Source organism: Paramisgurnus dabryanus, chromosome 6 (genome assembly GCF_030506205.2).
Source record: "Paramisgurnus dabryanus chromosome 6, PD_genome_1.1, whole genome shotgun sequence".
Taxonomy (NCBI): domain Eukaryota; kingdom Metazoa; phylum Chordata; class Actinopteri; order Cypriniformes; family Cobitidae; genus Paramisgurnus; species Paramisgurnus dabryanus.
Window position 1 is genome coordinate 20,373,875 of NC_133342.1, and position 18,245 is coordinate 20,392,119.

An 18,245-nucleotide genomic window follows, 5' to 3' on the forward strand; every position below is an offset into this window, starting at 1 on the left:
AGCCTATACTAGCGATTATTGACCTGCAAAAACACACTGACATTTAGCTTTCATCGTCCCATTCAAGCAGTTATTGCGGTTTTAAAAAGTGCATTTACCCCATCTACTGGTGTACTGCTGTATGCCTTCACATAGATTAGTCTGACAACAGCTCATAGCACAAACAAGACCATCATATTTCTCGTCTTTCTGGGAAAAAAGCCTTTCAAATGTATTTTAACCCGACTAGTTGATGTGTGTCTAGGGATGTTTTAATTTTTGGAATATCAGCTTTTAATCATAACATAGTTGGAAAAACGTAAACACATAATTCAGCTCTACACTAACTAAAAATGACCACAATCGACTTGTGTACTTAGGAGTTTTATGTACATATCAAAGAACAAAACAAGAACATTTTACAGTAAAATTAAAAACATAAATTATAAACAAAAACTTAAAGCAATAGTTGCTTTACTGATGCATACAATTACATCATTTCAGTATTAAAAATCCTCTTGAACATGTCATAAAAACACATCATGTGTACATTATAGTTTCTGCCTTTACTAAAAAGGGCACACAAATCTTTGAAAATGAGAATTTTGAACCAGGATGAAGCAGATCCACATGGCAGAGACAGGATTGTTAATGAGGCAAGTCAATCAAATGAGCCGTTTCAGGACAAGGCCCAGACAGTAATGCAGTCTAATCCACAGGAAATGGGCTCCAAACCACACCAAATTTTCACAAATAGGTTGTCAGACATGAATAACGTGGTTTATTTCTATATTGACGTGAGAGGCAACACTGGACAACATTTTCCTTTTGTACAAGCAAGAAATATTTTATGTTATGGTATGTTAAACTGAAACAGATTCACCAAGAGTATGTGATATAATGAGACACATGAAAAAGCACTTTTTACAAAGCAACAAGTGTTTTTTTATCAAAAATGTAAAGGTTATTAGAGGAAGTAATTTTCTGTGGCTGTTTTGATCATATTTCATCATAAAAAACTAGAAATCTGCACTCGCTGCCAATGTTTACTTCCAGTCTTCACAAAAAAAAAAATAATAATAATGTGGGACATGTTTAAATGGGCTAGAACTTCAATCTTAATGGATGTTTGATCAAACACAAGTTTTAGTAATGTGCACCGTGAAGGAAGTCTGGCCCAAGAATGATGATCAGATGATGAAAGGGAAGATTTCCTATGATAACATCATTAGATCAAAGTCAATTTCTTCTTGATTGCTTTCAGTTTTTTCTTTGACACTTTGGCTGTCACAGTCTGTCTCTGAACTGCCCTGTATCCGTTTTCTCCTGCGTCTGTAGACCGGTTTCTTGTCCACCACCTCCTGCAAACTACTCTCTTCTTGAGGCTGCAAAGCAGCTTTTAAGCACTCATTGAATCTGTTAAACAGAAATATGACGAAATATTCACGAGTTCGCATTAACATGAAATCATATATGAAATAAAACATATTTGGCTTGCTGTCCGAGGGGAGGGCTCTGAGCTCGGATTAGCCCGAACCCAGAGTACTCCCCCCTGCTTAACTGGAATAGATATACCAGCTGAGAGGGTGGAGGAGGGATGCTGCAAAAACTGTCACGGGACAGAGTTGTGGGACGGCAATATATAGACTCTTTGCACTGATTGGTTGGATTTACATGACCATGCTCCTCCTGAATTTAGTTAAATAAACTTCATATAATACTCATCATACCTTTTTTATCTTTCTTATACATACCTCTCTATTCTCTTCAGATTTTCCTCCATCTTCTGGTTAGCAACTCCAACAAGGAAATCAAGGTATTCATCACTGACAAGAACTTTACCTCTATGGCTGAGAGGAACCTCGAGACAATGTGTGCTGCGCACTGCCTACATACAACAAAATCCCATTAAAAGACCATTAAAAAAATCACTTATGCGTTTAACATAGAACACAAGAAAATATAAGTGTTTAAAATGTCCTACCATGATTATCTTTCCTTTCTTTCCCACAGTTATACCGGAGTTCCTGAAGCCAGAGTTTATTGCAACAGTATGCTGAGGAGCAACCCACAGAAACCATCTTATTTTTGTCCCATATAAACATCCTACACTTAGGCCTGGTTTCACAGACAAGACTTAGCATTAGTTAAATGAAGATGTTTAGGCATATTTTATAAACATGCCTTTGAAATAATAATAAAAAAAAAAAATGTTACTGGTGTGTATCCTGAGACAAATTAATGGCACTGGCATATTTTAAGATTTCTCAGTGCAAAATATTTTCTGTTGAGACATGTGTGTGTCTTGGTCTAGGACCAGCCTTAGTCTGTGAAACCAGGGGTGAAAATTTTGTTTTAAGTAAATGTGACACTCACCAGTAGTTGTGCATCTTCAAGGTGCTTACACTGAACATGTAGGACAAATGGCTCAAATTTAAAAGTGGCTTCTCCAGCAGACTTCCCCAAACCTGCAAACTGTTTAAAAAGTGCCGTGCAAGCCATCAATATCCATTCATGCCCATCTGTTATATAATTTAAAGGTTTCTTACCAGATGTTCTTGTAGGCATTTCTGGTGGGTAACAAATAACCAGGAACAGTTTTGCTTTTGCACATCAGGGCAATCCGACACCTTTCATCAAAACACGTGATTAACAGGGCAGTGCACACACACAATACACACAAACCACACAAACAACAACAACAGTCAGAATTTGGAAAAATTTGATGGCATTAATTAATAAACCCTATTATTTTAATTGTGTATACTTCAATTGGCTTTGAACACACATATAAATTCATACACGTGCACATTTTATTGACAAAAGGCAGTCAAAGGGACCAAACCATGTAACTTAGTAACGTTATACATCTCAGATGGATATCTTACCGCATCAAAAAGTATAATTCTTCCGGAGCATGAACTTGTGGTAAAGTAGTGATCATGACCGTTAATATATGCTACGATATGAGAAATATCTTCATCTACACTTCCCTTCTTACTCAAATCACACTTATTAAGACATTGATTTTTCCATTGTTGAAACGTATCGCCGTCCATCTTTGATTTATAACGTTTCGATGTTGCTTTGGAATAATAGCATATTGTTGTGAATAAAGCTATTTAATCAGAATGTGTACATAAGTGTGTCTGTCTGGTAGTTTTGCTCTGCCGCATGTTTCATACTGATTGTTTGTTGTAGGCGTGTTCGACTTCATGTAGTTTTGCGCAGACCGATTGTCCTAAGCCACTAAAGTATCGCGAGAGCGATTCAAAAGCAAGGCATTTGAATTAGTCTCGCGGTACTTTTATGTCATTAACCTGTCAGTCTGCGCAGCGTCGCATGAACGCGTACATGCCTTTTGACCGAGTGTACGGTGGCCGCAAACTACCAAAACACATTTCGTATGGAAGTGAAATACGACTTCAGTCAGCAGCAGTAATAATTTGTTGTGCACGTAAACAGAGTAAAGTACTTTATTTATAGTTTGTTGTATTCGTTCCGACTGCAACGTAATGTTTAGTTTTACCGTTAAAGTCTACTATTATTAGTAATAATATGAAAAAGCTCTGATTTTGATGTGTCCAAATGTATTTGTTTTCCAACGTTACAGGGCAGGCAGCCAAAGCAGTTAGTGCCCAGCATGGCCGCATCAAAATTAATGAGAGCTATCAGGGTGTCAGAGTTTGGAGCCCCTTCAGTTTTAAAACTATGCTTAGACCTACCTGTGCCAAGTCCTGGCCAGAAACAGGTAATGTTTTAACTTTTGGATCTCAATAATCAGTTTTACATTGTTTGTGCCATGTAAAAATAGTTTCTACTGCTGTAGGTCCTGATTCGGGTTCATGCATGTGGGGTGAACCCAGTGGAGACTTACATCCGCTCTGGATCTTATGCCAGAAAGCCCAGCTTGCCTTATACTCCAGGATCAGACGTGTCTGGTGTGATTGAAGCCGTAGGGGAGGATGTTCGCCTGCTACGGGTGCTGTCATTTTTTTTTATTTCAGTTTGTTATAACTCTTTCACACTGACCATAGTGGCTTGTTTATTTTGTATGGATTGACATGACTTGTGTTTTCTCAGGCAGGTGACCGAGTCTTCACCACAGGCACCGTGACAGGAGGATATGCCGAATATACTGTTGCCTCCGAGGACACTGTTTACAAACTTCCAGATTCTCTTGATTTCAAACAGGGTGCAGCTATTGGTATCCCATATTTCACTGCATACAGGGCATTATTTCACAAGTATGATATAGTGATTTTCTTTTGCATTCATTTGTTGTATTAGGATATGCTCTGACTTGATTATTTTTATTGTTAATCATTTATAATTGCATTTGACATAATTTTTATGCAAATTAACAAAATTGCAGTCAAGTTATGCATTATTATCACATCCATTTCTTAGAAATAAAAAACATCTGGCATTAGCCAGTGCCATGCTGCATTGTTAAAGAAACACTATATATAGTAGAATATACAGTACAGTATATTATAAAAGTAAATAAACAGTGTTTTAGGAACACTGAAGGAGCTATAGCTACTGTAACATTATAGTACAGAGTATATAATATAGTGGTAAATAAACAGTGGGCCATCTGCTTTTGTTTTGAACAGGGCTCATGCTAAAGCTGGAGAGACTGTTCTTATCCACGGAGCAAGTGGTGGGGTAGGACATGTGATATTCTTTAAATACCTTGCATCCAAATTTTTCCAGTTTATAACGATTTGAAAATGTGAACTTGCTTCACCGTGACCTTTAGCTAGTTTTCTGCAGCTTCTCCAATCATGCATTTTGCATGTGTTCATATAGGTGGGCATTGCAGCATGCCAGATTGCACGAGCGTTTGGACTTAAGGTGCTGGGTACAGCAGGGACACCAGAGGGGATGAAGCTGGTCCTCAGTAATGGAGCTCATCTTGTTTTCAACCACAGAGACAAAGACTACCTAGAAAAAATTAAGGTTTTGATTGACCTTTATTTTAATGTGAAGGTTTTGCTTGTCAGATACAATATAATAGCCTGACTGGGTTTGTGTATATCGTGTGTGTCAAGTTTGCATAATAGATCACTGGTTGTCTGTGTTTTTAGGAAGCTACCAACAATCAAGGTGTCAATGTGATCATCGAGATGTTGTCCAACGTCAACCTTAGCAATGACCTACACATGCTTGATTTCGGTGGAAGAGTGATCGTGAGTGTCTTCTGCATGTTTTTTTTTTGTTCAAAGTAGTAAAGGTATTTTGTAGCATATTATGCTCTTTCTTTCAGATTGTCGGCTGTAGAGGTCCTATTGAGATTAACCCCAGAGACACAATGTCCAAGGAGTCGAGCATCATTGGCATGGCTCTGTTCTATGCAACTAAGGTACACTATGTAAAATTTTGTAATAGATCCAGCGATGCATAGTAATTCATAGTTTTACATTCACCGCCATTATTTTTCCACAGGAAGAAAAATCGGAGTGTGCAGCATCACTTTTTGCAGGAATAGAGGCAGGCTGGTTGAAACCAGCTGTAGGTCCAGAATATACACTTGATCGGGCTGCACAGACTCATGATGACATCATCAGCAGCACTGGAGCCAGTGGAAAGATGATTCTGATCATGTGAAATTATGCAGCCTGTGACAATGAAACGTCAAATGTCAGTCTTTGAATCAACTGCCAGACGTACACAATTTTGATGTACACAATATTTTGAAGGAACTTTTGATGTAAAAATAATGTAATAGAGATTTAACCTATTATTTACAAATTTTAATCACTAATTAATCTTTGAAGGCATTAATGCACCTATTTTTGTATAATCTATGTAATTCCTTCATACGTGAAGTTAATACGTCTCAAATAGTATTTTCATTTTAAAAGTATCTAAACTTGTAGATAACCAATACAGCATATTATAATTATTTGGCTGCTGATGGCATTTATTCTTCTTTCTTCAGCTGCAAAATTGTTTGTCCCTTTACAGCTTTTTTGACGTTTAAAGTGTGAAAGATGAAACAATGTAAGTTGAACTTGTGTGTGTTCTTGCCTGTCAGGTATCAGTTTTGGACACTGTACCGCATTTCTGAGATCAGGTATCACACTGGCTCAACGCATGCTCTGTTTGCATGTAACTGAACACAGCCGTATTGTAGCTGTAAGATATGCGGTGTGAGAGCAGGGCAGTGGAGCCGGTGAGAAAATAATATTTTGAGGAGGAAGTTTTGAAATGAACAGTCAGTTTTGGAAACAAGCGTATGGACAGTGCTCGATTGGGTGTGGTAAGAAAAACGTGTGCATGTCATCATTATGTCTGGTTAATATTATTAGCATAGTTTTAATATGAGCACAGACTATTTAGAAATATATATTCTTAAGCATTTGTTTAGTTTTACACAATCTAAGTTTGGAGTGTTGGATGAATGTAATTCTAGTTAGTTTGCTTTACAAAACCTTCAGATATATCTGAAGTTTTCACACATAGATAGTAATATTATGTTTAAAGTATTTGCTTTGTGAATAGTATGTCACTGGAAAACATTTCACAAGACATTTTTAAGATCTAGCTCAAAATACTATACAGATAATTTATTATAGCATGTTAAAATTTCCACTTTGTAGGTGTAAGCAAAAATGTGCAATTTTTCTTGTTAAATGCAAATGAGTTGATCTCTGCACTAAATGGCAGTATGGTGGTTGGATAGTGCAGATTAAGAGGCAGTATTATCCCCTTCTGACATCACAAGGGGAGCCAAATTTCAATGACCTATTTTTTCACATCCTTGCAGAGAATGGTTTACCAAAACTAAGTTATTACTAGGTTGATCTTTTACACATTTTCTAGGTTGATTGAAGCACTGTGGACCCAATTATAGCACGGAAAAAGTCAGATTTTCATGATATGTCCCCTTTAAAGGGTCAAGTAATCCAAATCTATATTTGTTCACACATAAAACATTCCAAGCCATTATGACTTTCTTCCATAGAATACTAGAGGAGAATTCCCAAAAATCCTGATGTTTCCCATTAAATGAAAGCAAATGGTGACTGGGTTTGTCAGTGCACTCTCAGAAAAAAGGTACAAAAGTTGTCACTGGGATCGTACCTTTTAAAAAGGTCCTAATATTTACCATTTTGGTACATATAAGTACCTTTGCGGTACATATAAGTACCACTATGCACCTTTTAGGTGCAAAAGTGTATTTTTTAAAAGGTACGGTCCCAGTGACAACTTTAATACCTTTCTTTTTGAAAGTGTACATAACATTCTGCTTAACATCGTATTTAGTGTTTTACATAGGAAAGTAAGTCATACATACATGAGGGTGAGTGGTAATGTACATTTTAAGTGTTGATTTCTCGAAAACAAAATGCAGCATGATGTTAAAATATTGGTTTTGCAAGTCCATTTAACATACTATTTTAAGTTTTGACCTGTGAATAGTTGGCATAACTTATACAAACAAGTTGAAATTGTTTAAAAATGCTGCATTTTTTCCAGTGTAGTGAAAATTGTACATGTTAAAACCACAGAATATATGCCGAGCTCACTCTATATACAACATAAGGAGCACAAACTCCTCCCCAGAGGAAAACAGGTGGAAGATCATGCATGTTTTATAACAATGCCTTCCTCATTTAGTTTGGCCATGTGTCTCCAAGCAACAAAAGGTGAGAGGAGAACAGCATCAGGTGCAGTTGCCAAAACAAGAATAAAACATTGCATAAAGAATAACTGTTATGTGGGATGGAGAGCTTGACTGGGAACAAATCTAGTGAACTGTTGTACTCTTTGAATGCAAAATATTAAATGCTCCCTTATTAGGCATTTTGGATAAAAGCATCTGCTAAATAAATAAATGGTAATGTTTGTCTTTGAGGTTTGAGTGATGATGTTTACCAAGCTGATCGAACACCATGGACCACGTAAGCTTTCTTGGAGGTCCAAATACAGCACCATGCAAATTTAATGGCAAACAATGACAAGTATGTGTCACATATAGCTAATTCTTTAATATTTTCCATTTAGCTGATTTTGTGACAGAATCGTAATGCCCACTGTAATGGTTTCTATCAGGTATCTACATTATATTGATGGTGACAATCACTCAAGTAAAGCTCTCGGTACTATGCCCCTCTACCTGTGTGGTTTGTTCTGAAGATGTTATCATCTGCCATAACCTCCTAAAAATCATTGGTAAGTAAGTTAAACGTTAAAAGATATTATAAAAAATATAGATTCTAAAATATCTTGAATACATTTTTAGTTTTAGTCTCAGATGGAGTAAACTCTTTATTTTTGCCATTTTCAGATGCACCAAACACAACTAAAGCTTTGATGCTTACTGATGGACTTATTAACTCTGTGGACAACATGGACCTCATTGATTTATCCAACATGAGTGTTCTGGCACTCAGTAACAATGCCATTTCCACCATAATGGGGAATGCGTTTCAGAAACTCGCTTTTCTTACAACACTGTCTCTGGACCACAACCGCATCTCCAGCCAGTCTCTGAACAGCTCCACATTCATATGGCTCCACAGACTGGAGACTCTTCAGCTTGGTAACAATGATTTGAGGTACATCGATGGCTCCTGGTTTCAAAATTCCTCAGCTTTAAAAACCCTTCAGTTGGATGGAAACCTCCTCACCAGCCTTAACTCCAGCATCTTTACCCACTCCGACCTGAGAAACCTGGAAACTTTGGACTTGTCCGACAACCTCATTACATATTTAGATCGGAATACTTTCCAAAGGCTACCTCGTCTTCGCAGCCTCGATCTGTCCCGAAACAATCTACGAAATTCTCCGGATGCATTCTCCTATCTTTCATGGCTCTCTGTGCTGAACCTTGATTTGAACCGCTGGAGCTGCACATGTGAGTTGAAAGAACTGGCTTCGTTTCTCAACAGCTACATTCAGGGTCCAGACAAAGTGTTGTACAATGGGCAGCGCATGGTGTGTGTGAATACAGATAACCCAGCAGTGCAGACTGTGCTAGAGCTGACTGAGGCAAACTGTGTCCCACCAAACAAAAACATCACAGTGGAGGTTTTAGCCAAACGTAATGTCACTCCTCAGCAATATGTTCAAAGCGTTGCTATCGCTATTGTGTTTTCATTTTTGGGTGAGTATATCTTATTCAGAAGTTTTATTTTGATAATTATATTAACACTAAAATAACGTGGGATTGTTTCAACCGATGGTTGGGTCAAATATGGACATTTTCTAGGTTAATTTAAACCAACGTTTAGGTTTGCACATATTTTCGCCAACCATGGATTCAAATAAGTTGGATTTTAGAGTAAAAAATATTTATTCATTATCCAATAACCAAAGTTTTGTGTTCAATTTGTAGGTGGGGTAGGGATTACCCTGGGAATAATTGCCATTGTATACCATAAACTCAATAAGAAACCTACACTGGTGCAGGAGGAAAATAAAGCTGGGGAAATGATAACGTCTGACCCAGAATCAAACCAGTGGAATTTTTCTGAAGGAAAAATGAGCCATGCTCTGTACAACAGCAACACTAAATCCCATAATTCCCAGGACAGAGAAGACTCCCTTTATCACATAGGACCAAAAACACTAGACAATCATTTCACCTGCCACAATTGCAACTCGACAGTTCTTGCGGTACGAAAGCAAAAAAGAGAGATTGTCATGCAAAGAGCCAATCAACATGGACAACATGACAGAGATGATGATTGGCCAGTTTATGCGGCTAGTCACCAGTGTAAAGGGAATGATCGACAATCTGTGTTGCAACAAAAGATCAATGGTAAACTAGCAAGCAAATTTTCAAAGTGTTACATGCCTAGGAATGTGTAACTGTTGTTATAAACTCAAAACAAGAAATTAAAGCGATACTCAAGTCATATATTAAAATTACCCCATGATGTACTCACCCTCAGGCAATCCGAGATACATGTGTCCATCATCTTTTAGACAATTTGATGTTATTTTAGTAAATGGCCTTGCTTTTCCAAGCTTATAATAGAAGAAAACAGGGATCAGGGAACAACTTCGACTTTGAAGTCCAAAAAGTACATTCATTCTTCACAGAAGTAATCCACATGGCGCCAAGTGGTTAATAAAGGTCTTTTGCAGGTAATTGATGCAATGTTGTAAGAAGAATATCCATTTTCAAAAATGTATAAACTGTGCGATGTACTTATGGCAATGAACCCTCACTATGCTATCTTGGACTAACACGTGAGTCCAAGATGGTTACGGAAAGCTAATTATTACAGTTAATAAAGTTTTAAATATGGATATTTTGCTAACAAAATCTCATTGATTACCCGCAGAAGACTTTTATTAACCTTTGGAGCCATGTGGATTACCTCTGTGAAGGATGAATGCACTATTTTGGGGTTTAAATTCAGAAAATTTTCCCTGATCTCTGTTTTCTACCATTATAAAACTCAGAGGAGCAAGGACATTTACTAAAATAACTGCAAATGTGCTCGTCTAAAAGATGATGGGCATGTATCTAGGATTGCTTGAGGGTGAGTGAATCATGGGGTAATTTTGATATTTCGCTGGAGTATCCCTTTAAAAAAAACTAACTTAATTGTGTGACTCATCCTGCACCTGTGTTCATTTACTATGGGCATGAATAATACTTCATTTTAATATTATCCTTTTTATTCGCAGACAAGAGTGTACAAATACTCAATGAGAGGGGGTCCGAAATTCAGAGCAGCCAGAATTTAGGCAATCGTGATATTTCTTCCCAACGTCGTGGGGGTTCAAACGACATCTCAGCTGTCAAAATACAACAGCTGGCCCTCAGTAATCATTTCTCAGCCCTCCAGAGAGGACCATTTAGACCCACAGACCAAATACACTATGAGTTGGTTACTCGTGGACATAACTCGCAGTTAAAACGCCAGGCTCAGGACAGTGGCGCTCAGCCAATATACAGAACCATCAGCTGTCTGCACTGTCATCAGACTTATGAATATAAGCAAGCTGCGAGTAATAACAAGAGCTTTCTGCTTCAAAATCACTCTGAGAACAGACTTCAAAATGGAGAAAAAATGCATGACGCTATGCTATACAGAGACGTCTTGGGATATAGATCCAGCACTGGGAAATGTGGTGAGAGTCAATCCACTGAGCCGGGATTTAAGTTAGCCTCTCAAAGGAGTGTTACTTTTGATCTATCAGGATCTGAGGAACGTGTCTTCACCAAGCCTATTGACAGACACAAAGGGGAGAGTAAGATAAAAGGCTCTAAGACATCTGCGCAGAAAAGCGACCGTAAATCAGTTAAGACTAAAAGTAGCACGCAGGGGCATTTAAAAACCCACAAATCCAAAACACAAGACAAGAAGACACTTAAGGTTAAATTAAATTTGAACCCTCTTCGAAAAACCAGGGTTCACGCCAAGTCTGGTGATGAAGAGAATCAAGAAGACAAAAAAGAAAAACTGAGAAGCAAGAAGCAAAAATCTAGAAAAAAGACGACCAGCAGAAAATCAAAGGAGAACATTGATGACTCAAGAAAAGAGGAGGATGAAGATGCATCATCCTCAAAAAAACAAAGCACATCTTCCCATAAAGCAAAACACTCTAAAAATAAAAACAAAATTTCAAGTTTTGAATCTCAGGATATTGATGATGCTGCAAAAGAAACTGTAACTAGTGCTACCCCAGATGAATCAGAAAATATTGTTCCTATGGAGGGGGAATCGCTATTGACTGACTGTTTGTTAGAGACTCTCCTTAGCTGTAGCACTGAAGGCCAAAGCCTGCAGAGCTCTGTGCCACCAATACTCCCACTAACATCCAATTTAACACAACTAAACAGTCAATATAGCAGCACTACAGATGCAGCCGAAACTCCGCAGCTGAATAATCCAAGTTCTGCCCTTCCTGTGAGTGAATCCGCTGTTTCACAGGACACTGATGATCAGACTGGCAGCTTGGACCAAATGAGCTCTCCGGCACCTGTTATCCAAGAATATGTCTCTTCAGCTGAAGGGTCACCAAAGAGAAAGATAAGACTCATTCTACCTGAAAAATCATCTAGGCCTCAAACAGCTCTAGATAAGAAAATCAGATAACATCACTGTAGCACAGAGACATTTTCACACCTAGACTGTAAAAAAATTCCGTAGAAATTGCAGCTGAGTTGCCGGTAATTTACCGTAGATTTACATTTATGTTTTTTTCTGGCAACATTTTGTTCAAAGTTAAATGAAAATTAAACATTTACAAGTCTTTATCTTTACAGAGTAAAACTAAAAAACAGCATCAAGCTAAACATTCTGGGAAACAAAATCTGGACCAAAAAACAGAAAAAGGTTGATGATGATTTCTGGTTCCCAGAATGCTTTGCATGAGGCGGTTATTGTATAGTTTTATTCTGTAAAGATAAAGACTTGTTAATATTTGAAATTTATTTAACTTTGAACAAACTCTTGCCAGTAAATAACATAAATGTAAATCTACGGTAAATTACCGGCAACCCAGCTGCAATAACATTGAAATTTCTACGGAATTTTTTTACAATGTAGTTTACAGTAGTTTATGTTTAGTTTTCTTTTGAAAAAATATATTTTAATGTACCTGTATTAAAAAAAAGGATTTAAAATCTGTTACACGTAAGCAAGTTTGTTCTCTACAGCATGCGCACAGTTAATGATCACTTTATTTAACAAAGAAAATAAAGCCGCTTCATGTTCAGTTGTTTCCAGCAAGAATACAAAGTGCGGCCAATGCGATTTCACACCGTTTTATGGTCTGTTGATAAAAGGCAATGGAAAGTCCTCAATGATTAGACTTCAGGAAATAACACAACACACTTAATAACATTGCACGCCAGGTGCAGAACAATCTGACACTTACAGAACAAACATTCAGGAGATCTTGCATTGATATTACAACACAATGGATTATAAAGAAGAAAAGAACAGCAACAAAGAGGAGAATGAAGAAAGAGATGGAAAGGAGCCAAAAGCAATTCTGGGCATCTTTACAAGAGAACAGTTTATAATGTTATGTGTTGGGTTTGGTCTGATTGTACTTCTTCTCATCATTGCTATACCCTTAATCATTCTGACCACAAACTCAGGTATGGACCCTGTTCACTGTTATTGCATTATTGATTCATGTTACTACATTGTGGTTTGACATGGAATATATATTAAGGAGCAGTTTCCCAGATTAATCCAGGACTAGGCATTAGATATTTTAGGGCAAAGTTTTTACAAAAACAATACTGGTGTGCATAATGAGACCTAACAACGGCACTGATATGTCACTCGACTTGTTTGTAAATATGCTCATTTTCCAGCTCCCCTAGAGTTAAACATTTGATTTTTACAGTTTTGGAATACATTTAGCTGATCTCCGGGTCTGGTGGTACCACTTTTAGCATAGCTTAGCATAATCCATTGAATTTGATTAGACCATTAGCATCGCGCTAAACTAACTAAAGAGTTTCAATATTTTTCCTATTTAAAACCTGACTCTTCTGTAGTTCCATCCTGTACTAAGTAAGACCAATGGAAAATTAAAAGTTGCGATTTTTCTAGGCCGATATGGCTAGGAACTATACTCTCATTCTGGAGTAATAATCAAGGACTTTGCTGCCGTAACATGGCTGCAGCAGGCACAATGATATAACGCAGTGCCCGAAAATAATCCCCTGCTATTGAAAGTTACCAAGGGGACTTTTTTTCAATAAAACAGTAACTCTAGGGGAGCTGGAAAATTAGCATATTTAAAAAAAAGTGGAGTGTCCCTTTAAGATATGTCATGTTTTTGAATTAAGACAGCTCAAACATACATTTTAGTCTGGGACTAGGATAAGCCCTGTCTGGGAAAGCGCCACTATATATATATGTGACATTGATTTATAATTTGCAAAAAACTACACATTAAGATCATGCGATTTTCATTAAGTTTGTTTTATTCAGATTTAAATGTGTAAACCGTTCAAATACTGATTTTTTTGGTGAAATGTATAATTGTGCATACTGTTTGTGCATGACCTCAGATAGTTCAGTCCCCAAGGATCCTTTCCCATCTAATGGAGATATGCTCGAATTTCTTCTGCAAACTGGAAAGATTAAGGAGAAAGATGGTCTGTATGCAACCTGGTATCACGCCGCCAACAATAAATCTGAGATGACAAAGGCCCTAAACAGTAAGTAATAGCTCTATTTTACACAGGTTTATGTTTTATTTTGAACTAAAGCTCAGTGCCGGCCGGTTTTCTTTTTTAAGGGGGGCTCGATGCGAAGTTCGTCACAACGTGTATGTAGCCCATCATGTGTGTGGTTTGTAATTTCAAAATATGTGTTCTGCGCGTCGAGTGATCCTCCTAAATAAGTGCCAGCTGCAGACGCGTCTAAAGGGTTTATGATGAAAGAGACACTCGCGTTTGCCAGGTCACCATGCACATGGTTCACATGACGCAACAAACGCATATTTTAAAAACACGAGCAACACGCTTGACACTCCGAACACGTATTTTGAATTTGCGCACCCCAGATGAGCAGTCACGAGCCGCCACTGCTAAAGCGCAATGTTGAACTTCAGTCAGTCACTTTTAATTACATACAATACAGCTGCTCTGATTACAAACCACCATATGAGTATTATTACATAATTACGTGTTAAATGGCCTATAAACTGTTTACGTTACAGGTGATACTATGGTCCTGGAGGCTGATGTAAATGTACAAGGTCATAACACAGCTAATGAAACCAATACTCCCATTATGGCTCATCCACCAGACGTATACAGTGACAACACTCTGGAAGAGTGGCTGGATGCTGTTCTCAAATCAGAGAAAGGTAAAAATTATGGACTCTTAGGTCATGTTTGATGTCACTAGTAGTTTAATAACTCTTGCGTAATCATTCTCTTTAAGGGATTAAACTGGACTTTAAGAGCATTAATGCTGTGGAACCATCACTGGAGCTGCTGAGAGTGAAAAACCAGACGGGAATCAACCGGCCAGTGTGGATAAATGCAGATATTCTCCCCGGTCCTAACGTCCCTAACTTTTGGCCAGTGATCAATGCTTCTGAGTAAGAGCATGAAGTTGCCATTGAATTTGATTTATTATTTGATAACACTTACTTGAAACACTGTTTTGTGGTATGTTTATTGCATTTGAGTTAGTGACAGTGCGTTTTTTTTTTTTTTACTTTTATTAAAAGATTTTTAGGGCTCATTCAGACGAAATTTCCTGATGTCACCATCTCTCCAGGATGGACAGTTCTTTACCTCTCCAGCTTTCCAAATGTGTCATACACTCGCAGCATGGTGGAGAAGATGTACTCTACTATAAGACACCTCCCCCAGAAGATCACTTTTCCTGTTCATGCATTGATGGCCAAGAATGGGTGGCCACACCTGAGCTGGCTACTCAATCAGTCTTCAAGGTAACTTAAAGGGACACTTCACTTTTTTGAAAATATGCGCATTTTCCAGCTCCCCTAGAGTTAAACATTTGATTTTTACCGTTTTGGAATCCATTCAGCTGATCTCCGGGTCTGGTGGTACCACTTTTAGCATAATCTTAGCATAATCCATTGAATCTGATTAGGACATTACCATTGCGCTCAAAAATGACCAAAGAGTTTTGATATTTTTCATATTTAAAACTTGACTGACGGAAAATTAAAAGTTGTGATTTTCTAGGCCGATATGGCTAGGAACTATACTCTCATTCTGGCGTAATAATCAAGGATTTTGCTGTCGTACAATGGCTGCAGCAGGCGCAAAGATATTACGCAGCACCTGAAAATAGTCCCCTTGGTTAACTTTCAATAGCAGGGAACTATTTTCAGGTGCTGTGTAATATCTTTGCGCCTGCTGCAGCTTGTACGACACAATGTACACAATGTAACTACAGAAGAGTCAAGTTTTAAATAGGAAAAATATTGAAAAAAAATTTGAGCATGATGCTAATGGTCTAATCAGATTCAATGGATTATGCTAAGCTATATTAAAAGTGGTACCGCCAGCCCAGAAGATTGGCTAAATGGATTCTAAAATTGTAAAAATCAAATTTGTAACTCTGTGGGAGCTAGAAAATAAGCATATTTTCAAAAAAAGTGGAATGTCCCTTTAAAAGTAGTTTGTGGTGCTTGCTATGGTTAAGGGTTTGGTCAACCCCCTACCTAACACATCCCACGCTGTTTGTGCTACAGACATGAATACCTCAAATACATGTGACTTGTTGAGGAAGAGTGTACTTTCATTTCGTGACATTAGAAAATTTCTTCTGAATCATTGTCATTGGTTATGATCAGGTTCAGCTTAACCCTCTGGCAAGGTAAGGAGAACCCGAGCGTGAACGATCTTCTCTTCATCAGAGACAACACCAATCCTCAGCATATCTACTATGACATCTATGAGCCAGTGCTCTCGCAGTTCAAAGAAGCTGTTGGTGAGTGATAATACAGTCGTGTCATACATTACCCTTTGTGAATATGAATTAACCCAGACCTATTTTTGTTTCAGAAAAGAGTAACAGAACCAGAAGATTCTATCCAGGTGGAGATATTGTCGACTATTTTAAGCCTGTGAACGGTGATGGTCTCAACATTCAGTGGGATACTGTGACTGACAAATATTCCCTGATATCTTTGCTCAGAGGTAGCATTTTATCATGCAGTCACATAAATATTAACAAACATTTGGTATATCTTAATGCCTAATATTTCTCTGCAGACAGCAGTGGAGGAATGCTTGTGATTCCAGTTATATCTAGCACAGGCCAAACAAATATTCCTGTCATTCAGGGATCCCAACCTGAGCTGCCTCTTCAGGACTGCCTGGATATTATTCTTGCCTCCAAAAAGCCATGGGGAGTCTACTTAAGGATAAAGTCCCAGAGTCAGCTTAACCCATCACTGGAGCTCCTCCGACAAGCCTATGACAAGGACGTTCTCCACCACCCCACCTGGATCAACATGGACGTAGCCCACGGAGTCTTCCGTATCCAAGGCTACATGACGGGAGAAGAGTTCTTGAGATCTGTCAATCAAATCTACCCATATGCGACTCTGGCTCCAGGTTGGCCTAAAGAGGTTCTCGATCAAGGCTACACATCAGGGCTGGTGGATGACATGGTGAAGCTCTTCCAGGGGACCTGGCAAGATGTTTCATTGCAGCTGCAGGCTGAAGCCATAGACAGGTCTATGGCTGGACTTAGGAGTCTTGTGCATGCCGAGTCACGATTTTCGCTTACTCTAGAGCATCAGCCAGATAAAAGATATCTTAATACTGTGACAACAACCTTAATGTCTATAAGAGCAGGAAACAGGCAGCGAAGCTACTACAACATGCCTAAACAATACAGAAAACATATTGCAAGGCTGTCTAACTAAAGATTTATAAAATAAAGCATAAAAATATCTGCTTTTAGTACAACAATTGAAGTAATATACCATAGTATTAACATAGTTTTGTAATTACAATACAAGGCTTAAAGGGCACCTGTTTTGCCTAGGGTGTTATGTTAAATCTCAGGTGTGCCTAAAATGTGTCTGTGAAGTTTCAACTCAAAATACCCCACAGATCATTTGTTATAGCATGTCCAAAATGGCCCTATTTGGATTGGAGCAAAAACGCTGCTTTCATATGTGTACCTTTAAATCAAATGAGCTACATCTCCTCACTCATTTACTGGCAGAAAGTGAGCGATTTTGGTTAAAAACAGATCCTGTGAGTACAATCTGAGACAAAAGTATCTTTAGCTGCATTAGCTCTACAACATTTAGGAAAGGTACAAATTTTGGGTAAAATTAACCAGTCAGTCATTGGCCATGGGTGGGGCTTTGTTTGTGTGATGTCACATTAACAAGAGAATCAAAACAGCACGTCTTAATGAGACTTTGGTTTCATGGGGATAAAAAATGAATAGGTAGATTTTTTTCATTGTAGGGTTGATGTAATCACACACTGCCAACACACGTTTATGTCCAAACTTTGTAAAAATAGATTTTGCATGGATGTGCTCTTTAAATTGTCCATACAGCTAGATTTGTAAATAAAATCTGAAAACTCTAAACCTGTATATAGATGTTTAATATTTAAATTATATTGTTTCGTAAGTCTAATAATTTTTTGCTTAAAAACTGATCATTTAGATCCATACCTACTGATGCACAATATTATCGACATGTCAATGTTATTGGCCGATAATGACTTAGAGGTTATTTACGAGCACATCAGATATCGACAAATATACAATATCATGCATCTCTAAGACCTACAGTGAAAAATTGTCATTAGAAAA

At 37.9% G+C, this 18,245-nt stretch overlaps 4 protein-coding genes across 7 annotated transcripts; 3 read left to right on the forward strand and 1 right to left on the reverse strand.

Annotated features, from left to right (window-relative positions):
• Positions 1 to 353: 353 nt before the first annotated feature.
• tyw3 (tRNA-yW synthesizing protein 3 homolog (S. cerevisiae)) lies at positions 354 to 3,177 on the reverse strand. Its single transcript, XM_065275945.1, has 6 exons — positions 2,868 to 3,177; positions 2,529 to 2,609; positions 2,356 to 2,454; positions 1,964 to 2,035; positions 1,734 to 1,867; positions 354 to 1,395 (listed from the first exon to the last, which is right to left on the reverse strand). Exons 1-6 carry the CDS (start codon positions 3,036 to 3,038, stop codon positions 1,194 to 1,196), a joined length of 759 nt encoding a protein of 252 aa, XP_065132017.1. The 5' UTR covers positions 3,039 to 3,177; the 3' UTR covers positions 354 to 1,193.
• A 186-nt stretch (positions 3,178 to 3,363) lies between these two features.
• On the forward strand, positions 3,364 to 5,988 carry cryz (crystallin, zeta (quinone reductase)). 4 transcript variants are annotated; one of them, XM_065275949.2, is made up of 9 exons: positions 3,364 to 3,445; positions 3,593 to 3,730; positions 3,809 to 3,961; positions 4,063 to 4,226; positions 4,599 to 4,650; positions 4,795 to 4,944; positions 5,073 to 5,174; positions 5,252 to 5,347; positions 5,431 to 5,988. In XM_065275949.2, exons 2-9 carry the CDS (start codon positions 3,623 to 3,625, stop codon positions 5,590 to 5,592), a joined length of 987 nt encoding a protein of 328 aa, XP_065132021.1. In that variant the 5' UTR covers positions 3,364 to 3,445; positions 3,593 to 3,622; the 3' UTR covers positions 5,593 to 5,988. The 4 variants fall into 4 exon arrangements, with proteins under 4 accessions (XP_065132021.1, XP_073671186.1, XP_065132024.1 ...); XM_073815085.1 differs by having other exon boundaries at positions 3,418 to 3,436; XM_065275952.2 differs by lacking the exon at positions 3,364 to 3,445 and adding an exon at positions 3,473 to 3,491.
• A 1,159-nt stretch (positions 5,989 to 7,147) lies between these two features.
• Positions 7,148 to 12,075, forward strand: lrrc53 (leucine rich repeat containing 53). Its single transcript, XM_065275946.1, has 5 exons — positions 7,148 to 7,952; positions 8,044 to 8,163; positions 8,279 to 9,097; positions 9,329 to 9,754; positions 10,633 to 12,075. The coding sequence occupies exons 1-5, from the start codon at positions 7,946 to 7,948 to the stop codon at positions 12,045 to 12,047; spliced, it is 2,787 nt and encodes a 928-aa protein (XP_065132018.1). The 5' UTR covers positions 7,148 to 7,945; the 3' UTR covers positions 12,048 to 12,075.
• Positions 12,076 to 12,511: 436 nt separating this feature from the next.
• fam151a (family with sequence similarity 151 member A) lies at positions 12,512 to 18,139 on the forward strand. Its single transcript, XM_073814957.1, has 8 exons — positions 12,512 to 13,057; positions 13,985 to 14,134; positions 14,638 to 14,787; positions 14,865 to 15,024; positions 15,157 to 15,381; positions 16,255 to 16,391; positions 16,466 to 16,600; positions 16,676 to 18,139. Exons 1-8 carry the CDS (start codon positions 12,874 to 12,876, stop codon positions 17,332 to 17,334), a joined length of 1,800 nt encoding a protein of 599 aa, XP_073671058.1. The 5' UTR covers positions 12,512 to 12,873; the 3' UTR covers positions 17,335 to 18,139.
• Positions 18,140 to 18,245: the final 106 nt, after the last annotated feature.

Bases quoted from the DNA above. Each gene is read 5' to 3' on its own strand.
- tyw3 (XM_065275945.1), bottom strand. From the start codon at position 3,038: ATGGACGGCGATACGTTTCAACAATGGAAAAATCAATGTCTTAATAAG. The intron at 2,036-2,355 runs GTGAGTGTCACA...GTTGCTCCTCAG, and splicing joins TTGAAGATGCACAACTACTG to CATACTGTTGCAATAAACTC. The intron at 1,396-1,733 runs GTATGTATAAGA...TCTGTTTAACAG, and splicing joins AATCTGAAGAGAATAGAGAG to ATTCAATGAGTGCTTAAAAG.
- cryz (XM_065275949.2), top strand. From the start codon at position 3,623: ATGGCCGCATCAAAATTAATGAGAGCTATCAGGGTGTCAGAGTTTGGA. The intron at 4,227-4,598 runs GTATGATATAGT...TGTTTTGAACAG, and splicing joins TACAGGGCATTATTTCACAA to GGCTCATGCTAAAGCTGGAG. The intron at 5,175-5,251 runs GTGAGTGTCTTC...TCTTTCTTTCAG, and splicing joins ATTTCGGTGGAAGAGTGATC to ATTGTCGGCTGTAGAGGTCC.
- lrrc53 (XM_065275946.1), top strand. The intron at 8,164-8,278 runs GTAAGTAAGTTA...TGCCATTTTCAG, and splicing joins TAACCTCCTAAAAATCATTG to ATGCACCAAACACAACTAAA. The intron at 9,098-9,328 runs GTGAGTATATCT...TTCAATTTGTAG, and splicing joins TATTGTGTTTTCATTTTTGG to GTGGGGTAGGGATTACCCTG.
- fam151a (XM_073814957.1), top strand. From the start codon at position 12,874: ATGGATTATAAAGAAGAAAAGAACAGCAACAAAGAGGAGAATGAAGAA. The intron at 13,058-13,984 runs GTATGGACCCTG...GCATGACCTCAG, and splicing joins CATTCTGACCACAAACTCAG to ATAGTTCAGTCCCCAAGGAT. The intron at 15,382-16,254 runs GTAACTTAAAGG...GGTTATGATCAG, and splicing joins CTACTCAATCAGTCTTCAAG to GTTCAGCTTAACCCTCTGGC.